Source organism: Anser cygnoides, chromosome 23 (genome assembly GCF_040182565.1).
Source record: "Anser cygnoides isolate HZ-2024a breed goose chromosome 23, Taihu_goose_T2T_genome, whole genome shotgun sequence".
Taxonomy (NCBI): domain Eukaryota; kingdom Metazoa; phylum Chordata; class Aves; order Anseriformes; family Anatidae; genus Anser; species Anser cygnoides.
This window is the reverse complement of record NC_089895.1, coordinates 3,727,751-3,750,030: the sequence shown is the minus strand read 5'-3', so window position 1 is coordinate 3,750,030 and position 22,280 is coordinate 3,727,751. Positions and strand designations below refer to the sequence as shown.

The 22,280-nt window shown below is 59.6% G+C and overlaps 1 protein-coding gene across 12 annotated transcripts in view; it reads right to left on the bottom strand.

The window, feature by feature from the left end:
* Positions 1-22,280, bottom strand: part of CASZ1 (castor zinc finger 1) — a 279,324-nt gene that overhangs the window by 52,448 nt on the left and 204,596 nt on the right. Inside the window, exon 2 of one of the 12 annotated variants that reach the window (XM_066982069.1) lies at positions 12,968-13,122. The exons of 10 other annotated variants lie outside the window; for them this stretch is intronic. In XM_066982069.1, the coding sequence (XP_066838170.1) occupies positions 12,968-12,986 (19 nt within the window). In that variant the 5' untranslated portion in view covers positions 12,987-13,122. Of the gene's footprint in view, positions 1-6,021; positions 6,477-12,967; positions 13,123-22,280 lie in introns of those variants that run through there. One more of the 12 variants, XM_066982078.1, reaches the window with a different exon arrangement.

Genomic DNA, 22,280 nt, shown 5'->3' with positions numbered 1-22,280 from the left:
ACATTCACGACCTCAGCATTTCTGTTCCCCTCTTTTGGCCTGATAAACCTAAAGGGAGAAGGGGAACCCTGCTTGCAGGGAACTGCCGGAGATGGCCCTGGAGGGACTAGAGCATCTGTGCCCAGGTGGTGGGCATGGGGTAGGGGTGCTGCAGGGGGACCCTGTGCGTATGGGGTAGGGGTGCTGCAGGGGGACCCTGTGCCTGCCCGGGGTCGGGGCTGCCAGGCAGAGGGACCCTGGAGCCGTGGGGTCCCTGCCCCGGCCCCGCTCCCCACCCCACATCACCCCCACATCACCCCCTGTCTGCACGGCACTGTTTAAAGATTCCCGGCTAAGTAAACATCCCCCTTCATTTTCTTCTTCCCAATAGAAATGTTTTGATTTCGCATCAATCTGAGGAAGCCGTTTATAACCTGAGCCTGTCACGGGGACTTTTCATCTCTGCCCGGGACAAACTCTCCCACATGCTCTATTTACACTGAGCACTTCCTCGGAAAACAATGCCACCGGCAGCGTACCCCGCCGGCCCCACACCCTGCCAGCAGGCACCGGCTGCCCCACGCTGGTGAATGTCCCTCGGGGACAAGGCCTGGCGCTCGGGGACAACCGTGTCCCCGCAGAGGGCACAGAGGGCCCCGGCGCGTGGCAGCGGACCGAGAGGCTGGCACGGGTGGAGGAGAGGGTTGGGTGCTGTGGGCAGAGCCCGGGGGGGCTGGGGACCCCCCTGGATGGGCCGGGGGCTGAGGAGGGGCAGGGCAGGAGGGGCGAGGGCCCGCGCCATGGGATGGGGGCGCTGGCTGGGGAGGGCCGGCACGCTGGCACTTCAGAGGGCCGGGCGCGTTGAACAGATGGAGCTTTCATATTCTTATTGAAGAGTTTTCAGCCCAGCTGAGCAGCTCCGTTCAGGAGGGAGGTCCCAGCGCCAGCTTTCCAGGAGCTGCAAGCTCTCATTCGATTAATTATTAACGGCATTATTTGGGGCGGGGAGGGGGAGGGAAGGAGGGCCGACGCGCTGCGCGGGGCCTTTTCTTTTTTAACCGCTGTGGTACGAGCCTGACTGGAGAGCCCCAGGCGGGGCAGGAGGCACGGCCCTCAGACAGAGCCCGGCGCGTGTCCCACAAATAACGCCCTGTGCCCCCAAATCCCAGCGGGGCAGGCAGCCGAAGGTGCAGCCCCTGCGGCAAACACCTCCCCTCCAGCCCAGGCTGGGCCGGGGCACAGGCAGCAGCAGCCCCGGCCTGGCCCACGCCGTGTGGGAGTGGATGCAGCGTGTGTATTTTCCCCTCTCCGGTTTATCAATAAAACATTTTATTGCTTTTAGCTCAGGAAATGACCTTGGGTTAGTGGATGCTGTCTCTCCTGCCTGGCCTTGGGGAGTTCGCAGAGGCTCTTTAACGACCTGCACGCACGGGGCCCACCCGCGCACCGGCGGCGGGGAGCCGGGGAAAGCCCCGGGTGTGGAGCTGGACCCGGCGGGCTCCGGCTCTGCTCTGGGCAGGAGCAGGAGGAGAACGCAGCCACGGGAGGAGAAGTGCAACAGCCGTAAGGGTGTCCTCGCTGCAGTCCTACCAACTGTGCTCCCTGCCTCCCCCGAGCCGTCAGGGCTCTCCCTGCACACCCCAGCCATCAACTGGGGGGGAAAAGCTGGGGACTCTGCCCTGTGCCTGCCACGGTGCGGTATGAATGCATTCAGCACTGCCCAACCTTCTGCCTGCAGCACTGGCATCTCCAGCCACGCATCAGTCCCCTTTTCTCCCCATTTCCTACTCCAGAGCCTGGCATAGAAGGCTGGAGGCCAGACACGGCTCCCCTCAGCAAGCCTGCCCTGCTCCCCTTGGCTCAACCTGCTCAGCTGCAGCGTTTAGCCAGAATTGTGGTGGGGGGCAAAGAGAAGTAGAGAAACCAGTGATCAAGGGCAGAGGGTCCTCGGGCAGGGGCAGGATGGCAGCTCCAGCACTGCTGGAGCTCTCCCGAGCCAGAGACAAGTCCCCAAAGCCTGCAAGGGCACAACAGCCAGTGGCACACCCCAATGGGCAACATCCCCACCAGCACGAGCCTGGCTTTCCAGCCTCGTCCCCTCCCAGTGTCCTCAGTTCAGAGGTCCCTGTCCTTCCCCAGCTCTTCTGGTGCCCCACGTGGATGCAAACCCTCCCGGTGCCGGAGCTGTGCTGGTGTCAGCCCACGTGAGCCCTGGCCCCAGCACGCTGCCACCCCCCGTGCCCGCTCCCTGCAGCCGCGTCCGCCTCGAGAGCGAGCCCTAAAGTGTTAACGGCGATTGGTGAAATGGCACAGCAGATTGCTACAATAAATAATTTACTGATATTTATAAATATTCAAATCAGCAGGCTTCAGAAATTGAAAGGGGGGGCTGAGCCGACGGGGAGGGGAGTGTGTGTGTGTGTGTGTGTGTGTGTGTGTGTGTGTGGAGGGGGGGAGCTGACATTAATTCCCAGGCTCTCCAAATTCATTTGAGAACTGTTTCTCATTTCAAACAAATATTAAATCTTTTGGTGTCAGGCCTCCAAAATCAAGCACCGAACAGAAAGTCACCGCCCTCGCGGTGGCTGATGCCGTGCCTGCCACAGGGCCGGGTGACCAGGGGGCAGCGGCGAGGAGCCCACCCGGCCCCATCTGCGCCCCAACACCAGCCGCGGGAGGAATTGCCATTGCTGCCACCTACGATACCTTTTCTTTCCATTTTCTAAATCCCACGGGAAAGCAAGGGCTCAGCACAGGAGCCGTGAAGGTGCTCCAGGACTCCTGGAAGCCCTGCAGCAGGAGGACCCTGCAGCAAGAGGACCCTGCAGTCCAGGCTCCTGGCTTTTGCTCCTTGCTCTGGAAGGGAATTCGATTTCAGAGGCTGAAGCAGGCGGTTAAAAGCCAGGAGCCCTGGCTGCCAGCCTGGTTTTCAGGCACGGTGTCACCGAAGGTCTCCCCAGCCTTCTGTGCCTTCGTTTCCCATGCAGAGGAGGAGGAATGGGGGCGATGACCCACCTGGCTGAACCCCGCAACGCTTACCCGGTGCTTTGAGGTCTGCCTGGCAGCTCTCTACTCCCGCACCGCTACTAACCGAGCCTCTTCCACCCCCGAGCATCCCACTGACCCCCGAGATGGCCGCGGGAGATGATCCCGCATCCTCCCCTGGACCACCCCACCGGTAACGCCAGGCTCCAGCATGGGGCGAATTTCCCCCAGATGAGTAATGGCTTTTCTAATGCACGGGCAGGCTGTCAGCTTCCCTACTCCCAGTGTTTTATGGGTTTAACTGAACGGCTCTGAACTCCCTAGTAAGAAATAAAGTTATCCCTCAGCGTCCCTTCTAAACATTTCACTCAGTGCAAACGGTGTTTAAGAAAAATGAGGACATATTTCTTCTTAAGGATGCAGTATCCCCCTTCAGAGGCCTAATTTATGCCATATATCACTGGCCAGGGAGAGGAAGGCAGCACAGACCTCACACTAGGAGCGAGCTGGCCCGAGCGCAGCCCCGGCGCTGCTGCAGTGGTGCAAGGGGCTGCGGCTCAAGCGCTCCCGAGCCCGCAGGGGAGCAGAGCCCGCAGCGGGCAGGACGGACGCCCGCCACGGCTGCTCGGTGGGGCTGCCGGCTCCCCGCCGCCCTCTGGCTCTGCCGCCGCTCGCCCGGCTCTTCGCAGGCATTCGGCACAGCTGGCGGGGAAAGCGGCTCAGCTGCGAGCAGAGACGGGGCTAATCCTCGCTCGCAGCTCTTTAGGAACGCGCGCCTCAACCTCTTCCCCAGCAGATCGCAGAACCCAGCCTGAATGCGCATTGATCTCGCTGGCCCCCAGCTCCGAGAGCCCGCGCCGGTGCTGCCGCTCGTCCCCGGGCACCGACAGCAGCGCCATGTCCCTGCCTGTCCCTGCCTGTCCCTTCCCCTTCTGCCCCCGTCCCGCCGGGTCTCCGCAGCCCTGCAGCTTTCGGAGCTTTGGCCCAACTCAGCGGGCCCAGCACCTCGCTGCCAGCTCTCGGTGCTGCTGCAATTCACGTGGTGGCGGGGGGACAGCACCGCTGCGGGACGGCTGGACGCGCTTTCAGAAGTGTCTTGTAGCCAAGCCCGCAGTGCATCTGTCAATGCTGAAACGTTTCGAGAGTTTCCTGCTCTTGGTGCCACAAAACCTGTCCTCAGCAGCAACGAGGACGCTCCCTGGGAGCTTTCTGTCCTCGGAGTCCTTTAGGTAACACTGAGCCAAGAGGACCAGCTTTGCTGGTCCAGTTTCTCCTCCTTGCCTTATTTATTTATTATTAATTTTTTTTAGTCCAGTTAAAAGGTTTACTATCCTAAGTGGCCTCACTCAGCCTAAGTAACTCTATAAATCAAGCCGAACCGCTAACATCGCAGGCCCACCATCAATCTCCCCACAGGTTGTGAAGAAAGCCGAGGGGAAAGCAGCAGAGGGGCGAGGGATGAGTGGGGGCTCGGCCCCAGCAGGCTGCCTGCAGCCCCCAGAGAACCGCCTGGGATGCCAGGCCGGGTGTCAGGGCAGCTCCACACCAGCACGGGCTCTGCCGTCCCCTCTCCGTGGCCATGACTGTGACCACTCGGAGGGGAGACGTGAGCCCCCTGTGATTGCCAAAAGGGCAAGGGGTGCAGGGAAGCAGCGAGGGGGAAGAGGGGAATCCAGCAAGAAGGAGCTACGGAGAAAGCCCAGGGGCTGGCGCAGGGAGCTCCTGCGGTGGACCCCGTGCTGGTGATGTGCGAAGGCTCGGGGAGGACTTTTGGCAAACCACTCTCGCTCTGCTAAGCTCAGCTCGCGTTTCCCTTCTATCCACTTCAGCCCCAGGGGTTTTCTTTCCCTGCTCTCCCTCACTTACTGGTGACGTCCCAGTGCTGGTACCGGCCTCTGGGCACCGCCTGGGGAGGAGTTTGTTGGGGCAGGCTTGAGGAAAACTGGAGTTTCCTTGCTCAGCACCACAACAGAGACCCCAGCCCCACCTTGCTGAGGCTTCTCTTTGCTGTCTTCGTGTAGCCTGTGCTGTCCCAGCACTAATGACCGTGGTGCAGGCACGTTGGGGGATGGCACACGCCTCAGCCAGGCTTAGCTGCAAGTACCTGACGCTGGGGGAGTAAAGAGGACCTGGGAGAGAACTGGGATACAACCTGGGAAGGGAATCACCCCCAGTATCACCAGCTCCCCTTGGTGTCTGTAACGAGTCACTTTACCCAAGCCCAAAGCCGCGGGGAGCAGCTCAGCATCAGCTGAGGGCAGGGGCTAAGGGAGCTCCTCCTGACAGGGGCTCCCTGCACACCCCGGGGTGGCCGGGAGGCAGCTGCAGGGGGATTTGGGAGGCTGCTGGCGAGCTGGCCCCTGTCAGCACCCTAAAGCTCAGCCCCAGCCCTAACTAATTGCAGTGGGAAGGCAGGAGCAGAGCCGGGAGCTGGGAGCCTGCATGCTTGTTGCACCACCAAGAAACAGAGGACCAGAAAAAGTTCGTTATCGCGGTCTCACACCACGGCTAATTCTGCCTTGCCTTTTGCTGTGCTTTCTTCTGGTCATCAGGGCTCATCTTCTTATCCCCCTGTCCTCGTGAGCCCACCCACGTGCTCGCGCTCCCGCCGGCCGCGAGCACCCGTCGGAGGGGACGCACACGTGCCCTGCAACGTGGCCGTGCGGCTGCACCGCCGCGCGCAGCGGCACACGCAACCCGGCACTCCGGCACGCGCGACCCGGGAAGCTCCGAGCGCAGGAACCGCGTGCGAAGGAAGGCACACGAACGTCCACGAACGCCCTGCGTGGTCTGCGGCCGTCCGAGCGCGACGCCTGCGTGGCCGCAGCTCCCCGCGGCGCACCGAGCGCCGCTCAGCCCCGCGCGCTCGGCGAGCACCCACGCGGGGAGAGCCGGCCGTACGAGCGCAGCGCTCGCGCGGGTTTCCCGGCCCCGTGCCGGGAGTGGTTTATTCTGCAGCTGGGAGAGAGAAGACGGGCGTCCCGGGAGGCCCCGGCAGGGCCAGCCCCGCGCCCCAGCCCGGCCCCTGTGCGCCCCCGGCCCCTGTGCCCCCCACACCTCAAGGCAAGGAGCGCGTCGGCGAGCGTCCCGCTGGAGCCGGCGTCCCCGCGGCGGGAGCGTGCCGGGCGGGGGGTCTCTGCCTCTCCCTCGCTCGCTCTCTTCCGCTCGCATCTTTTCATGAACTCTATTTCTCTTTCCTTTCTGAAAACAACTGAGCTGTAAATACTGTTTAACCTTCTTCCCCCCTTCCCCCCTCCCCTCCGCACTATAAAAACACAAATATGCCATAACTCAGCTGGCTCAGCCGCCGCGCCTCCAACATGCCCTGCTCCAGGCCTCTCAGGAAGGTCATAACAAACGACTTTCCGATTCAGTGCTCCTGAAATAATTTTGTGTATTAAAACCTGAATCTGCACTTTCTGGACCGAAAGCCTCTCTTAATTATGGCAAGCGTCCTTGGGATGGACAGTGATCCTTCACCGCGGCACCGCCAACCAACCGGAGAGGCAGCCGGCTGCCGGCTCCCCACCGCCGCCGCCCCCTCCCACCGCCACCCAGCCCACGGCCCCCCTTGCTCCCTCGCCCCCCCGCCTTCCCTTTGCCCAATCTGTTTTCAAAGTGTGTCTGTCCTTTATTAAATTGTTTTCTTTTCCACATTATCAGTTGCCATGGAGACCTCATCTCTCGGATTATTTGAATTTCATTATATCTATTGATTTGGGAGCATTTCATCTTTTTTATTGTTTTTCTGTCAATTTTCAAAACGAATAACCATCTAATTTGCGTCAGTGCTGATTATGTTTGTCCCTCAATAGAGGTCGGCAGCTGCGTCGGGGAAACAAATCAATGGGAAACCATCATAAACCTCCCCAGTACAATCTCCAGGATATGTGGGTGACATTCCACGCCTGCGAGGAACACTCATCATATCCAAACTTCTTTCTCTCCTTTTTTTTTTTTCTTCCCCCCTCTTTTTTTTTTGTTATTTCCCCCTGTGGCTGGCTCCACGGGCCGGCGGCGGGTTGTGTTTAAAATCGTATATATTTTACACACATCCATGTGCACTTCTGGACGCATCGCATTTTCAGACAGGGAGGGGACCCGGGTGGGAAGAGAGGGAAGGAATTTTTTTTTTTTTTTTGGTAAGAAAGAAGGGAAGAAAAGGATGACGAGGGAAAGAAAAAGAGGGAAAAGTGGATCGGGATTGCAAATTGCTTACTATGTTTTTTTTTTAAATAATTTATGCAATTTTAAGCATTTATGTATAAATTTTTTAATAAGCCACCCTGGAGCAAAATAGCCATTAACATCCCGACGTCCTTCTGTCCAATGGGCTCGTGTGCAGGATCAATTTCCAAGAGTACTTTCCTTTTTTTTTATGACATGATAAAATGCTTTTAAAGCAACTTACACAAATATGGAAATTTTTTTCCCCTCCTCTTTTTTTTTTTTTTCCTTTTTTTTTTTTTTTATAACAGCCTCCACTTATTCACCAGGGAGAGCGAGCGAGCGAGCGAGCGAGCGTGTGTGTGTGTGTGTGTGTGTGCTGGGGAGGGCAGTTGGCAGAAGGATAGACCCAGCCCTAACTGGAACGGACCTGCCTGTCCTTCTAACAAGGGCATAAACTTTCATTAGCGATGCACACAGTCAAAGGCAATTTAGGGAAACGCGCTGTACAGAAAAGGAAAACCTCAGCGTTTTTTATACAGCGGCTCCTTGGCTCCGTCCAGGGGGCTCTATCCTTGAGCTCAGCTCGCGCTCGCCAGCCAAAGTGACCCCACCGGCCGGGGGGAGGCAGCGGCCGGGCAGGGGACGGTGCTGGGGCTGCGTGGGGACACCGGCACCCAGCCCCTCGCCCCACGGCCGCCAGGAGCAGCCGCTCAACGTCACGTCTGGCCGCAGCCCACCCGTCCTGCGGGAGGCCCAGGGGTATCTGTTGCTTCCACGCTTTGGCCCCTCCAAGCCAACGCTCCCCGGTCCTGGCTGCGCACCCCGGCGAGCGGCTCGCCGCCCCGGGCGCCCCTTTGGGGCATCAGTTACAATCCGGCTCTGCGCGGAGCCGACAGATGTGTCGCTGCTGCTCCTGTTTCCACAGGGTATTTCGGCTCGTTATTTTCGCAGCTGGGACATGTTCAGCCTCACGCAGGAACCTGGAAAATGCCATTCCTAGCGGGACGGCTCCTGCCGCCGGCCCCGGGCGGGCACGGCTCTGCGGGGAGGGCTGCGGGCACGCCGGGGGAGCGAGGCGCTCCGCGGGGTCCGACAGCCGGCACCGCGAGCGAGAAATGAGAGCAAAGCACCCAAGTCTTTGGGGCTGAAGACCATCCAGGTTGAAGACCCGTCCACGTGGCTGTTATTTGCTTCGACACACGGCCCTGCCGCTGGTTTCCTACTGCATGACACTTGCAGGGGCAGCGCAGACCCGGGGATTTAATCCTTGCATTTTTCTGGGACCCTCCAGAGCCCCGTGCCCGTGCACACTGGGCACGCACCTGCCCCACGGGCAACGCTTGGGGGCATTGGAACGAGCCAAAAAAAGAATAATAAATAATAATTAAAAAAAAAATCAAATCAAGGGGCAGGCAATGCTCAGCTGGAAAAACACAAAGTGCCGAGAACAGCAAAGCCGATCAATAACAATCACAGCCCCGGCAGCGGGCGAGGGAAGCGCGAACTGTTTTGGCCTGCTCCCCGCACGCTCGCCCACCGGGGACAACACGGCCCCAGCACCGCGCTCCCCTGAGCCCCGCGGTGGGCCCGCGGCTCCTGCTCTGCCCACGAACTCCGTGAGAGCGAGGGGCTCTGCAGAGAGAAGCAGGGCTCCTGGAAGGAGGCTGGCGCTGGGGAAGACCCTTGCTGTCCCCAAAGGGTCAGATCCTGACACCCCGCACCCTCCTGCCCCTACCCTTTGTGTCCCCTTCCCAGCCCACGTGAGGAGGGGACACGCGAAGCCTGTCGGGACACGGATGGGGCTCTCCTTCCTCCTGGCCTTGGGCCCCGAGCCGGGGAGCTCACCGCAGCAGCAGCTAGGTCGGCGGGAGTGGAGAGGTTTTCACATCATGTACATCGCTCCGTGCTGTCTTGTCTATAGGCAGCGCTAAATATAGCCAAGCCCAACCTGGAGGTGACTTCGGCGCGGCGACACGGGGACACCGGGCACTGCACGGGCACCCTGCGCTCCCTCACAGCAAGACAGACATCGACGGGCCTGGCACGGCCTCGGGGCCGCCCGTGAGCCCCAAGACGTGTCCCTGCTCCCCTTCCCTCTTGGGGCCCGTCCTGGTCGCCACGCAAAGCTCACATCCAGGCCGAAGCCCAAGAAGTGCCACGGCCTCGGGGCAGGCCAAGTGGGGTGCCAGGGAGACGCCAACACACCGGGCAAAGGCAGGCAGCATTTTCTAACCCAAAAGTCCATTTTTTCCCCGGGACGCAGACCCTCTTATCTCTGGCGTGCCAGCATCTGTTTCAGCACAGCTACTTAAAAACTTAAACGGTGGAGGAGGCGCTGAAGAGAAGGGGAAAGTCTCTCGTGTGGGTCAGAATAATTAGACTGAGCTCAAATTGGCTTTAGGCATCTGCTGCTGCCTCCGAGCAACAGCAAGCCCTGCTGCTTCCATCAGCATCTCCTGCCCGCGGAGCAGAGGGGACCGCGGCGTGCCGAGCGCGGGGCATCGCTGGGAACGGGGCCGGGTCGGCAGGAGCCATAAAACCTCCTCGCCCCGCTGCCGTTAAAGCCAGGAGAAAAGAGGCCAGACAGTGAGATTGAGATGAGCCATTTCCCCAACAAACTCGCTTCCCTTTTTTCATTCGCTCCTTTCTTTTTTTTTTTCCCCCTTTAACTGTCATTAAAATAACAAGTTTCTGTTACAGTCTAAACATTCCCACATTGTATAAAGGGTTATGTTACACCAGAGTCACCGCCGGGCCCAGTGTTTGCACAGAAACCTCACTGCAGGTCCCCCCTCCTGACGAAGTGACTTATTAAAGTTTAAACAGTAATTAACAGAACAATAAAAATAAAGGGATGTTTGGGGAGTCGTAGTGCACACAGGGTTTTTGGCAGTGCCAGCACTTTTCAGTGCCCTGCGCTGGCAGCAAAAAAACGGCTGCGAAAAACCAGGGGAGAGCTCGGGAGCTCCGAGCCAGGAGGGGGCCGGGGCCACGGCACGACCCCAGCCCCGTGTGAGGGTGCGGGGGGGGCACAGGCAGCAGGACAGGGGGACGGGGACTCGGCGCTTGTCACCAGCCCTGCCCTGGGGATGTGAGGCCGAGAGCCTCCCTCTGCTCCGGCTCTGCTGAGGTTCCTCCGGACGAGCCCCCAGGACCGGAGTTTTGGGAATTGTGTCTCTGAGAGCAGGCCTGGGCTTTGGGGAGACGGCTTGCCTCGGGAGAGAGCAGCCAGGAGGAAACTCAGCTCAAGAAGATCTCGCAGCAGGGTGAGCTTGGGGGGGCTGGAGGAGAGCCCCCAGGAGCTGCCCCTTGCTTGGGACCCCATGGAGCAACCCGTCCCTGTACAGGATGGCTTGGAGCTGCCCATCTGACAGCACGTGAGCAATTTTGGGGCCACTCCTGCTGCAGAGCCCCGACCCCAAGGCAAGCACCCCCCGGCCAGCAGGACACAGCCCCTGCCTCTCCACCACAGCAGGCCGGCCTCGTGGGGAGCCTCGTGGCTCACCGGGGCTCCCGCAGGAGCAAAACCACTGCTTCTCCTGCTTCCTTCCCAAGCCGGTCGCTCGCCTTGCCCAGGATGAGCTCTAGAGCATGTGGGTAGGGTTTCAGCTTAGGTTGTCAGCCCTCCCTGTTACCCAACACGCAGCAATGCAGAAAGATCTCATTTGAAGATATTTTTGGTGCCTATTGTAACTATTCGCCAATGTTTGCCTTAGTAGCTCGCAGTGCTCGTTGGCTCTAACCCTGACGGGTGACTCAGTGCACACAGCATTGTGCAGCCCCATGTTTGCTAAATCTCTTCCAGTACAACCGCTCAGTTTGCAAATAAAAAGACAGCTCCTTATGGGTGGATCTCCCGTGCGGCGTGAACTCGGGGAGCGCTGCCTCCGGCCCGCTCCCACCAAGCCTTCCCCCAAATCCCCTTCCCTGCTCTGCTGGGGTCCCGGAGGAGGCCGAGCCCCCTGCCACTGCCACTGCTGGAGCTGCAGCAGCTCTGCCTACTGCAACAGCATCCACACGGGATGCCCCGGACGTCCCCTGTCTCGCTGGGACACGTCACCCGAGCGAGCACTGGTCCTGCACATTCATCCTGCACTGAAAACGTCCCCAGACGCCACTGACTTGGCGTTAGGGCAGTCCGAGCAGTCCATTCCTTCTCTCGGGTTCCTCTGCTGGTGCCAAGGACTCTGTCACCTGCTCCCCCAACGGTGCACTAGGCGCCTTGCTTCTGCTGCTGCTGTGGGCTTCAGGGCACAGGGACCGAGAAACAAGGCATGTTTCAAGCTCCTCGGACTCAACGGGGCTCGCTCTGCTTCCAGCAGCTCGGTGGTTTCCAGCTCGCCATTATCACCCGCAAAAAACCATCAACATGGTTTACCCCGCGGTCTGGGAAAGGCAACGGCTCAGCTCTTCAGCTCTCAAGAACCGGAGGAAAGTGTTAAAAATGTGACTTCCCAGGCAATTACCAATGGTGAGTTTTAATAAGCTGTTTTCCAGGCACCAGGGGAGTGAGGGACACGGGGAATCAGACGGTACGGGTCTGAATTCAGCCTGGTTTCGGAGGTGCAGGTTTAATAAGCCATGAGGCGAGCCTGCACTAGCAGCGGCAGCCCCGCGAGCGGGTGCCGGAGCGGGGGGCTGCCATCGGCGGGTTCAGAATTAATGAAGCCGAGACCTTGGCAACCTCCCTGATTTTCCTGCGTTCTGGTGTAAATTGATAAACTTGCCTGGTGCTCCAGGGAGGAGGTGAGCTGGAAGGAGGGGGACACATGGAATCCTTTTTCTCTCACCTCTGGGTTCTAAGTGGGTCCCAGCGGATGAGCTGCAAGCGTGACACGGGGCTGTCTTCCCCGTCCTGCGCCCGGCTTCCCCACCCAGGCCGTCCCCACAAACGCTGTCCTCAGCCCTGCTCCGCACACCCCTCCGATACGGCCGCGGACTGCGAGACCCCGGTGCACCCTGTTAGCACCCGCCTGGGCTCGGCTGCTGCTTTCAGCCAGCAACACCACCCCCTCTTCGCCCCAACCCTTCTATTTCAGGGTTTCTATTTTCTTGGTGGAAATTAAGAGTAACTGGCTTGTTCAGACCTGCCCTTGGAGACAGTTCCTGCAGAAAGCCCCCGAATCCATCGCAAGCAGGGCACCCTCTGCCTGGAACACGCTGGAGAGTGGAGCCTCCAGCTCTGCCTCCATCCCTCGCTGCCCACGGGGCGCACGGAGCTGCAGGCAGACCCCAGCGCTGCAGCGAGACCCTGCCGAGGGGCAGCAGCTCCTCAGCCCCCCAGGAGCTTCAGCTCCCGGTGTCTCCGCCGTGCCTCGCCCCCGATCGTCTCCTCTTTGGAGGTTTGAAGGTTTCTCCGACCTGACGTGAGCTGAGCTGCCTGTCTGCTCTCTGAAGGACTCTGCTGCCCCAGACTGAGGACGAGCGGCTCACCTCCAGTCCCCAGCACGAGGCGAATCAACACGCGCTTCTCAGACATGTCAAACACCCCAGACGCTCTGAGCCCGGTGCCTCAGCTCTCCTCCACCAGACCCGCCAGGCTTCATCCCCCTCTGCCTGCTCTGATGCTCATGTCACTCCGCTAAGCTCAGAAGAATGATTTCCCTAGCTGACACCCCGGCAGTGGTGGCAAAGCAGAGCTTATGGCTTTCCAACCCCACTCACATCAAACCGAGAGGAAAAGGCACGCCACCCAGCTCCGAACTTCTCATCCCATCCTCCCGGCGCCAGGACACGCTCAGCTCCTGGCCGTGCTGGAGGCGGCGAGGGGCTGCGTGTTGAGCAGGGACAAGGTGTAAAACAAGAAGAGAGGGGGCCCCAGGTCAGCACTCACGTGCATTTTCCTCAGCCATGTCTAAGGAGCCTTGCAGTCAGAACGGGGCACGGCTCTGCACGGGGGTCTCAAGCATTGTCACAAGGCAGAAAGAAATTGTGCACTTCTTTCCAACACGTTGCTCAGGACGTCTCTACAGCAATGCCAGTAACTGCCTGTAGGGAATGTTATGTTAGAAAATTATCTAATGCACTCTTAGTCATCTTGTCTTGCAATCTGCAGAAGGAAATAGGAGCAGCCAGCACAGTACGACCCCGCTTCCAGACACCACTGCCTTTAGATACCATTATCAGTGGCAGCCTGGTCCACGTCCCAGAACTCGAGCTCTCTTTCAGTTAGCGGGCCATGAAATTATTTAGACTATTCTTGATATTACATTCTGTTGTACTTGCAATTAACACGGGGGATCAGCAGTGCCCCATCCTGCGGTCCCCGTGTTTGGCTGAATGCACGCTTCGGGGCGCTCGGTCTGCACCTAACCCTGCTCCTGCTGGGTTTAGGGGAGGACAGTGCTTCATTCGGGGCAGCAGATCTCAATACATCAGAGATTTTAATCCTTATTATATGAAATGCAATGTGGGAACCAGCACTCTAAAATCTGGGTCTTGCCTCCTTTTTTTTTTTTTTTGCAAAGGACTTCTGAACGCCAGCAGAAAGTCTGCTGGCACACTCAGCCTTCAGCACTATCTTCAATCAGGGACGCCTAATTATACCCATTACGCTGATGAGGACGCACTGGCACGATGCTACGCGTTCGCAAGGCTCCGGATACGAAGCGAATCAGTGGCAAGGATGGAAATAAAGCCGAGAATCGTGGCGACGGGCTCCTCACCCACCGCAGCATGGCTGGCCATGGACTAGACCACGACCTGCCCACGTCAGCAGGTTCGGGAGCTGCGGGGGCGCATCCGCCCAGCCACCTAACGGGGTGGGAGTCTATCTCCTGGGACCGAGGTGCTTGGGGATCCTCAGGGAGCACCCACGGGAGCTGGCCCAAGGGTTGGGCACCCAGCTCACCGCACGGGAGACATCCAGCAGCCAGAGCGTCGGGGCTGAGCCACCAGGAGCCCTGCAGCCGTGGCGGGGATGGATCATCTGCTGCTCCCGAAGCAGCTTAATCGCCCTCCCTGCATGTGGGTCCTCGCCGCGAGGGCCAGCCTGATCTGTCTGCGCATTAACCATCCCCTAGAACGCAAAGCCCGGAGATCTTCCTGGGCATCGGGGCCAGCCTTTGCCCTGCCCTCTCCCTGCCAGGTGCTGGGTGCTTGGGTTTAAGAAAGGCAGCAGAATCCCTCGGGATTGAGAGTCATTACATAAACAATACAATAGGATCACGGCTGTAATTGTAAAAGCGCCTCAAGTCTTGGCACTGGAGGCTGCCGCAGCGAAGGCCTCTAAATGGAGACCCAAACAAAACAAACAAAAGCCCCAACTCTGTCAGCACTTAATGAACAATAATAAATAATAAATAATAACCCTAACAGCCGACCTAGCAAGACAGATGTGAAACACCGCAGCGGCTCGGAGGAAACGCTGACCCTACAGCAGCTGCCTTCCCTCCCTGCGTTGCAGAGCGTCGGGCCAAGGCCACCAGGTACTTGTAGGGTTAGGGACGGGGGGAAAAGCTGGGTCCCGGAGAAGAGCAGGTCCCTCGTGAGACGTACAGAGCGGTGGCCCTGGCACCTCCTGGGCTCAGGACCTTCACCAGCTGCGCGAGCACACCAAGTCGTGCCTCGCTCTCCTTACTGCCGGAGCTCTCTTTAAGCGCTGACAGCAAAAAGAAGCAGATGTAGCTGAGCAAGGGAATCCAGGTAGGTGTGAGCCCAGAGCCTCCTCTTCCCAGCACCAACACCAGCACCAGCACCACCCCGACTCGGAGCCCCCACCTGTGCTGGGTGAGCTGAGCTGTGGCAGGACACGGGGAGCGCCACTTGGCAGGGCCGGGGGCTGGAACAAAGGGCCTAATTTAAGTATTTTTATAACCCGGTGCTTGTGACAGCGGGTTTAGCAGTTGCCGGCCATCTGGAATAAAGAATTACAGCCACCTCCCCTAATCCTATATTGCCTAAACCCTAAAGCTGGTTATGGTGCAAGGATGAGGCAGCAGGCTGGGAGGAGGCAGCGATGGGAAGGGGGGGTGGAGAAGGGACCGCAGGAAAATTCTCCAACTTATCTCCTTTTCCTGGGGGGTGCCAGGTGGTCCCAGATGCACCAGAATTAATTTTGCTGGGAATCAAGTGAGGACGGGGTGAAGAAAAAGGGGGGGAGAAGGGAGGCGAGGAGCCCTCCACGCCCACAGCATCGCATGCACCGCACACACACACACACGCACACAGAGGCTTACTGGTCCGCGCAGGGCTGTCAGGTAAATTAGATCTGAAAGCTGACAATTTCTGACCATATTTCCTTGATTATTTCAAACAAATGCACACCAGCCGCTGTAAGGAGATTAAAGTGACATAAACGTCCCGAGTGGGAGGAGGGAGGGCAGAGAATTCAGGTCACCCCCATCCGTCCCCCATTTGACAGCCGCTATATCGCTATCCAATCCAATAAAAAAATCCCCCCCTTTTGCTTTAATTAATTTTACAGCTAGCTTGCTTAATTACTTTCAATCAAAATCCTCCTGCCATCGCAAAATTAGAGATGGTTGAGCTCCATTAGCCTAAATTCTTCATTTCCATATAGAAAGAGGCTCCCTCGGCAAAGCCAAGAGGGCTCCCTCCTGCTCGGGCTGCCACCGGACAGACGCCCGTCCCTCTGTCTGCCTCTGGTTCCCTGGGAGAGGCGGGGGAGAAGGAGACAGCCTTGTTCTGGCCACCACCTCCCACGGAGCATCTCCTTGTGAGCCGGGGACGCAGGAGGTCCCCCGCTCTGCCTTCCCACGGCCACGCTGGGACCAAGCTCGGCATCGTCGCCGCAGGCACGGGTGGGCATCGCCACCTCTGCTGGACGCACGGACAGGGTGCTGGGGGTCACAGGGGCAGATCCCCCTGTATCTGCCCGCTGGGTGCATGGACAGGGTGTCGGGGGGAAGCAGGGGTAGATCCCCTTGTATCTGCCCGCTGTGGGGTTTGATGCCTCCCCTCGGAGCAGCCGGCACCGAGCGCTGCCAGGAGCACAACACCGCTGCCCGCGGAGCCGCGACGTGCCTCTAACTGCTGCGCGCACCACTAGCACCTCTCTCCTGCGAACCCACACCATGAGCTGTCCCACTTCGGCCCATCTCAGAGCAGTCCCAACTGGTCCCGTGTCCACAAAACCTCCTCAGAAGCGCAGGGAGTGGCAGCAATAAAGCCGTGTGGAGCTGGAAGGGCGACAAGAACCCCAGGGGAGCGGAGAGGCCGGGCGCAGGAGCAAGCCCAGGGAGGAGCCGGGCGTGGAGGAGGAGCAGCAGCTCCTCTCCAAGGACTGCGGGCATCGGGAAGCATCACCTGGCCCAGGCCAGTGTCACGCTGCAGCTCTCTTCCTCCCCACTTTCCTATGGCCTCCTCCTTTCCCATCTCCCTACACTTCTTCCAGACCAATGGTCTTCGCTGCATTTTACGCGGGCACAAAGCCCTGGGAACCGTGTTGGTCGCTCACCATGGGCAGTGGAGCTTGGCCCTGGCTCCCAGCTCCCTGGAGGGACAGGGCAGCAGCCCTGTCCCCACAGTCCCACCCCACAGAGAGCTCAGGGGGCTCCCAAGAGTGAGGAGCCCAGCTCCTGCCCGCTGCAGGGAGGACAGGTCAACCCCACGCTTCTTTGCAACAAAACCGAGGCAAACACAGACCTATTTTGTTTATAAGCTTAAAACTGAATCCAATGGCGCATCTACCTGGGGATTTTAGATTAAATGGTTTAAGAAACTCAAATAGGCTTTTTAATCCGGTCAAATAAAAAGAGCCCCAAAGAAGCAAAGAATTCACCCTGCCGAGCGAGGCTGACGCTGGGCAAGCATGGCTTTCCTACGCTCCGCAACTCCTCCCCACCCTGGCATGGGACATGGTGTATTTGCCAAAATCTGGAAGCTCAGGATCCACCCTGTTCAGGGCTCGGGCAGGCTTCACTTTCCCAGGGCTGACCCACTCGTATCACGCTTTCCTCATCCTCTCGGTGTTCCCTTACGCCGCTGTCTGGGCCCTTCCCCCAATACCTGGCAGCCTGCACAAGCACGGTGCCAGCCCTGGCTGCATCACCAGCACCAAAAGCAGCCCAAGAGAAAGCCCCAAAATCCCCAAGCCCCGTGCCACGTGTCCATTTGGGCACTGCCTTTCCCACGATGACCTCCCTGAGTGCTGCACACGAGGCCGAAGAGCAGATGGGGGTTGATGGGGGAAGCGCCGAGGCACAAGGAGGGGATACCAGCTCTGCGTGAGCCTGGGGAGCTCCTAAAACTCCCAGAGCACCACATCTGCCTCCTCCCGGTGCCCCGTCTCACTGCCTGCTCATCCAACACCGTCCCCTGTCCCCCACTGCTGCTGTTCAGCCCCGGAAAGGCTCAGGAACGTCCTTCCCCTGCACGTGCCCCGCGATGAAATTCCCGACTTGTGTCTCGCCTGCTCCAATGCTCAGAGCAGCCGGGACAATAGAACAGAGAGGCCCTAAATCCACCAGACTCACCCTAAATAGCGATGGCCCATAATTTCGCCTGACATCCAGGAGCTTGTTATTCTTTCCCCTCGTCGCCTGGCTGGAGCTGTTCAGACCCATCAGTGTTATTCTATGCATTAAACGGGGAAAAAAAACCACGACCCAACAACAACCCGGAGACTTTTCCAGCCTGCCCAGCGCGGGCCGAGGGGGCGGCATCCCCACTTGTGTTGGGGGGCAGAAAAAAGGGGAAACGACGCCTGAAACCCAGACCAGGGGAACAGCGCAGGGGTCCCGCAGAGCCCCCCAGCATCTCCTTCCCTTAGCCCCCAGCCCTACAAGGCTGCTGCAGCCCGTCCCCGTTAACCACAGCACTTTGGGGTTGGGGTTTTTGGTTGCCTTTTTTTTTTTTTTTTTTTTTCCTTCCAGGCCGGTTCCAGCTGATTAAGGACCTGCAACAGGATGTAGGGATTACAGCGAACCTGGCTCCGGATCAGCCGGGGCGCGGAGCCAACGGAGCGAGCGAGGATTGCCCCCAGCCTGGCTGCCAAGCCGGCACTCGTCCTGCTGGGAGCCTGCGAGGGCCGGAGCTCGGCACTGGAACAAGGCCCCTGCCCTCGCTGGCTCTGCCGGGGAATGGCCCCAAGCCCACGCTGACAAACGTGCCCGCAGGAAGGGATGAGGGGATGGATGAGCTGTGGCTCGCGGGGCTTGCTGGAGAGGGAAAAACCCCTTAGGGACTGGCTCGGCGTGCCTTCACCCCAGGTGAAATGGTGCGGGGAGAGGGAGAACGGCGACCTCCCACCCGAGCTGGCCATGCCGTGGGATTCCTGGTCCATGCTGCACCACACGGAGCTGCCAGCGGGCCTCCCTCCCCCAGCAACACGAGGCAAAAATGCTCCGGGCTGAGTTTTTAATCCAGGAAGAAGTGATCAGGGAAGGCAATAATCTCAGCTGGCACACGGAGCCAAGCAGGGGCTTGCTTCTGGGGAGCCATCGAGAGCAGAATTAGCTCCGAGGAGACTCGGGGGCTTTTTTTTTTTTCTCCTTCTGCGAACACTGATCCCTGCTCGGACCAGCAGCAGCCCCCAGCACCTTTCTCAAGCGCCTGTCACTGCAATGCCCAGCCGCTGCCATCCCCACAGGGGACATCTCCCCGTGCTCGGCTTTCCCAAGCCCCTCCTGGAGGGGTGCAGGAGGGCTCGTGGCCACGAGAGCAGCCCCCGGCTCCGACCTGGAGCTCTCAGCCTCGAGCCCTGCGTTCACCGGGTCCAGACGAGCCCTGGCAGTGGGGAGGGGGCCGGTCTGTCCGTCCGTCTGTCCGTCTGTCCAGCAGGCTGCGTGGCGCTGCCCACCAGACCCATCGCGGCGGAGAAACTCCGGAGTCAGCTCCTGCCGGCCTGGGGCTGCGGGGGGAAGGCAGGGCTCGATATTGCAAGCGGAGGCCGCTGGGATACCATTGAAAGCTGCTAAATATGACCAGGTTAGCACTTTAGTCTTTAATGGCAGGTCACCATTAATAAACCCAGGGCCCCAGGGTGCAGTACAGAGCCTCCCTCCCCCCCTCTCCCCGAAATACTCATTTCATTAACTTCACTGCGCGCGGCGCTCGGCACCTGTCAGAGGTTCGGCAGCCAGGAGCTGGCCGAGGGTTAAGGACACCTCGCGGCAGAGTCACCTGCTCCCTCTGCCTTCCTTCCTTCCCCCCAGGGAGCCGCACCAGGGGGCACAGCCCCATCCCATATGGGCAAGGGCAAGGGCATCCCCAGCCCCGGCCCCTCGCCGGCCACCGGCAAGTCGCTTCGCGTCACCGCGCCTTGCTTCTTCGGGGCGGTGACAGCGGCACTGACGGCCGCAGCGGGGAGGAAGGGCAGAGGGGAATTGCCTCGGATGCGGGCTCTTGTGAAACAGAGAGAGCTGTGCCAACAGTAGGGGCCAGATCCTGACCAAGGGGGTGCTGGGGTGGCGCGGGGGATCGCCCCAGGACACGAGGTGAACGCGGCCGTCACGGCTGAGCGGGGCCACCCGTGGCCTCGGTCCCCATGGCCACAGCAGGAGGATGGGGAAGGACGAGGCGTAAGGAGAGGGCTGTGCTCCACCTGCTTTCACCGTGACGCCGGCGGTTTCCTGGAGGGAAGGTGGGAGGGGAGGAGGGACAAATGGATGCCCCAGCTGCCAAAAATCCCATAGCAAGTCTTTATCGATCTGCCCTACTTGGCAACTCGAGCTGCAGCCACCGTCTGTGGTGCCGGATCAATACAACCTGGGCGGACAGGGCGGGAGAGGCACTTTTATGGGAAGGCGAAGCCTTCAGAGGGAAGTATTTTGATTTTTAGAGCGCCAGCAGAGTCAATGAAGAGAAAACACCCGGACTCAAGCTGCAGTTTAGCTTGGAATCGCTTCAAATACCTGCTGAGCCCTTTGCACTGGGGCCCCGTGACCTCCTCATGGGAGCTGCCCCGGCCTCGCTGCCCACCCACCGCAGCCCCTCGCCTGCCCCAGGTGCTCTCAGCACGGACATGAGGGGACGGGGACGGGCTGGAAGCCATCGAGACCCCCAGGAGCTCCTTGTTGTGCACGGGGGAGCCGACGACCGCCCCCGAGCCCTTCTGCCTTTTGGGCCTGGAGACCGCTTTCCTCCGCACGGCTCGCGTAGCCGGCCACGACCACGAGCCCCGGAGCCCCGGTGACACCGACATGGAGCAGAGCTCAGTGTCCAGACGCCCTGCTCCCCGCGGCACTGAGCTCGCTTCGTGCCCCCGTCCCAGCAGGGCAGGTGAGGGAGGTTTTCCCGTCCCAGGGCCCGGGCGCCTCGATCCCGTGGCTCCAACGAGAGGCGGCCGCGAGGGGACGGCGCGTCGGGCGTCACCTCCAAACGCCCTTCGGACGGACAGGCCGGGCGAGCGGGAGGGAATCTGCAGTTGTTCCAAAGCTTCTTGCTCAGCACAACAACTGTTGCGGTCCTTTTAGCACAAACCCAGCAACTGTTCCCAAAAGCACGGCCTGCTCAGCTCCCGGACTTTAAAAAAAAAAAAAAAAACAAAAAACAAAAAACCAACAAGCAACAAGCGATCTCCAAAACGCCGGCTTCTGAGTCAGGGCAAAAATGTTATTAACAAAAACATCACTCAGGGGTGGGACACCTGCTCCCTGACAAGCAACTGGCCCGGCTGCCCGCGGTTAGCGAGTTACATCAGGCCCCAAAAAGAGACAGGGAAGGGAGGGAGAAGGGGAGAGGGTGGAAAAGAACAGACAGAGGGAGGATGACAGCAGCGGGGAGTCACGGAGACAAAGAGGAGCGAGAGAAGGGGAAGCAGGGGAAGAAAAGAGCAAGTGCGAGAGCATGTGAGAGACGGAGCAGCAGCGGGGGAAGCGGCACGGCGCGCTGCGAGCGGCGGGCGCGCAGCCCGGGGCGGGAGCGCGGGCGGGCGAGAGCGGCTGCGAGCGGCTGTGCATATGGCAGGGAGCGAGCGGGGAGGAAGAGAGGAGTCGGAAGGGGGAAGGAGGCTGCGAGGGGAGAGAAAGCTTGGGAAGTGTCACCGGGAAAACAGGGAGGGAGGGAGGAACGAAAGGAAAAGCGCAGGCCGGCAGGCAAGTCTGGTGGAGTGAGGGGCAGCGAGGGATGGGGAAGGAGGATGTGAGGGTCGGGGGAGAGAGCAGAGGGGACGGGAGAAAGGGACGGAAGAGAAAAAAGGAGTAAGAGAAACAAACAGGGGGGAGGGAGAGAAAGATGTCTATTAAAAACCTCAGTGCATAACACAAAATGTCAGGGTTTATAGCTTCATTCTTGGCATTGCTGGTACTGAGAACCCCACACAGAAATGTCACCGCTTGTCATGTTTAATCACCTGCTATTTGTTAACACCTTCGCTGCGAGGAGTCTGCCCCTCACCCCTTGCAGGCTTTCCTTTTGGAGGAGAAACCGCGAAAACAAGGCTCTGCCTCCCGGCTGCCCGCGGACAGCGTCAGCAGAGCCCAGGGCCAGGGGCACGGCGCTCTCGGTCCTGCGGGGTCCCCGGCCGGGCTGCTCGGGGACACTCGGTGCCATGGGGCAGGGGACTGGTCTGCATCAAGAGACGCTGCTGGGAGGCCAGTGAGGCCAGTTTGCGGGCTGCAGGACAGGGAATGCAGACAGGAGCGGAGGGGAGGCTTGGCGAGGGTACCGGCCCCCCTCGCTGCTCCCCCAGCCCCGCACGCCCACCCTGCACAGCCCGCACTGAAGGGCTCCAACACACGCACGTATAACAAAATCCCCGAAATCCCTGCAAGCCTGGAATTCTCCGATCTGTTTGCTTGAACAGCAACTGTCACACGAAAGCAAACATCCAAAGCTGTTAAACGTGCGGTTGCAGTTCCTTGCCCTGGCACCCGCGCTGGTGACTTTGCTCCGGCTGCTCTCAGAGCCTCGCACCCCTGCCCTGTTTTTATGCCAGTTTTCCCCCGTGTCAGGCTGACTGCACGCTGGCTGGCTGACATCATGGCACGCTGCGAGAGGAATTACTTAGAGGTCATCCCTAGACAAGACTTTTCCCTACTATCTCATGCACCCCAACTGGACAGAAATCCAAGAGCAGCAGGGCTCACCCATAGGAGCGGGAACGATCTAATTCTGTGCTTTTCAGGCTCACCCAGCGAAATAAATCATCCCCCCACCCAAAGGAAGAAAACTTTAAAGATGTGCGCTCAGAGGTGACTAGTGCAGCCCTCCTGTTTTAACCACAGAACAGTTAGCAGTGCTGC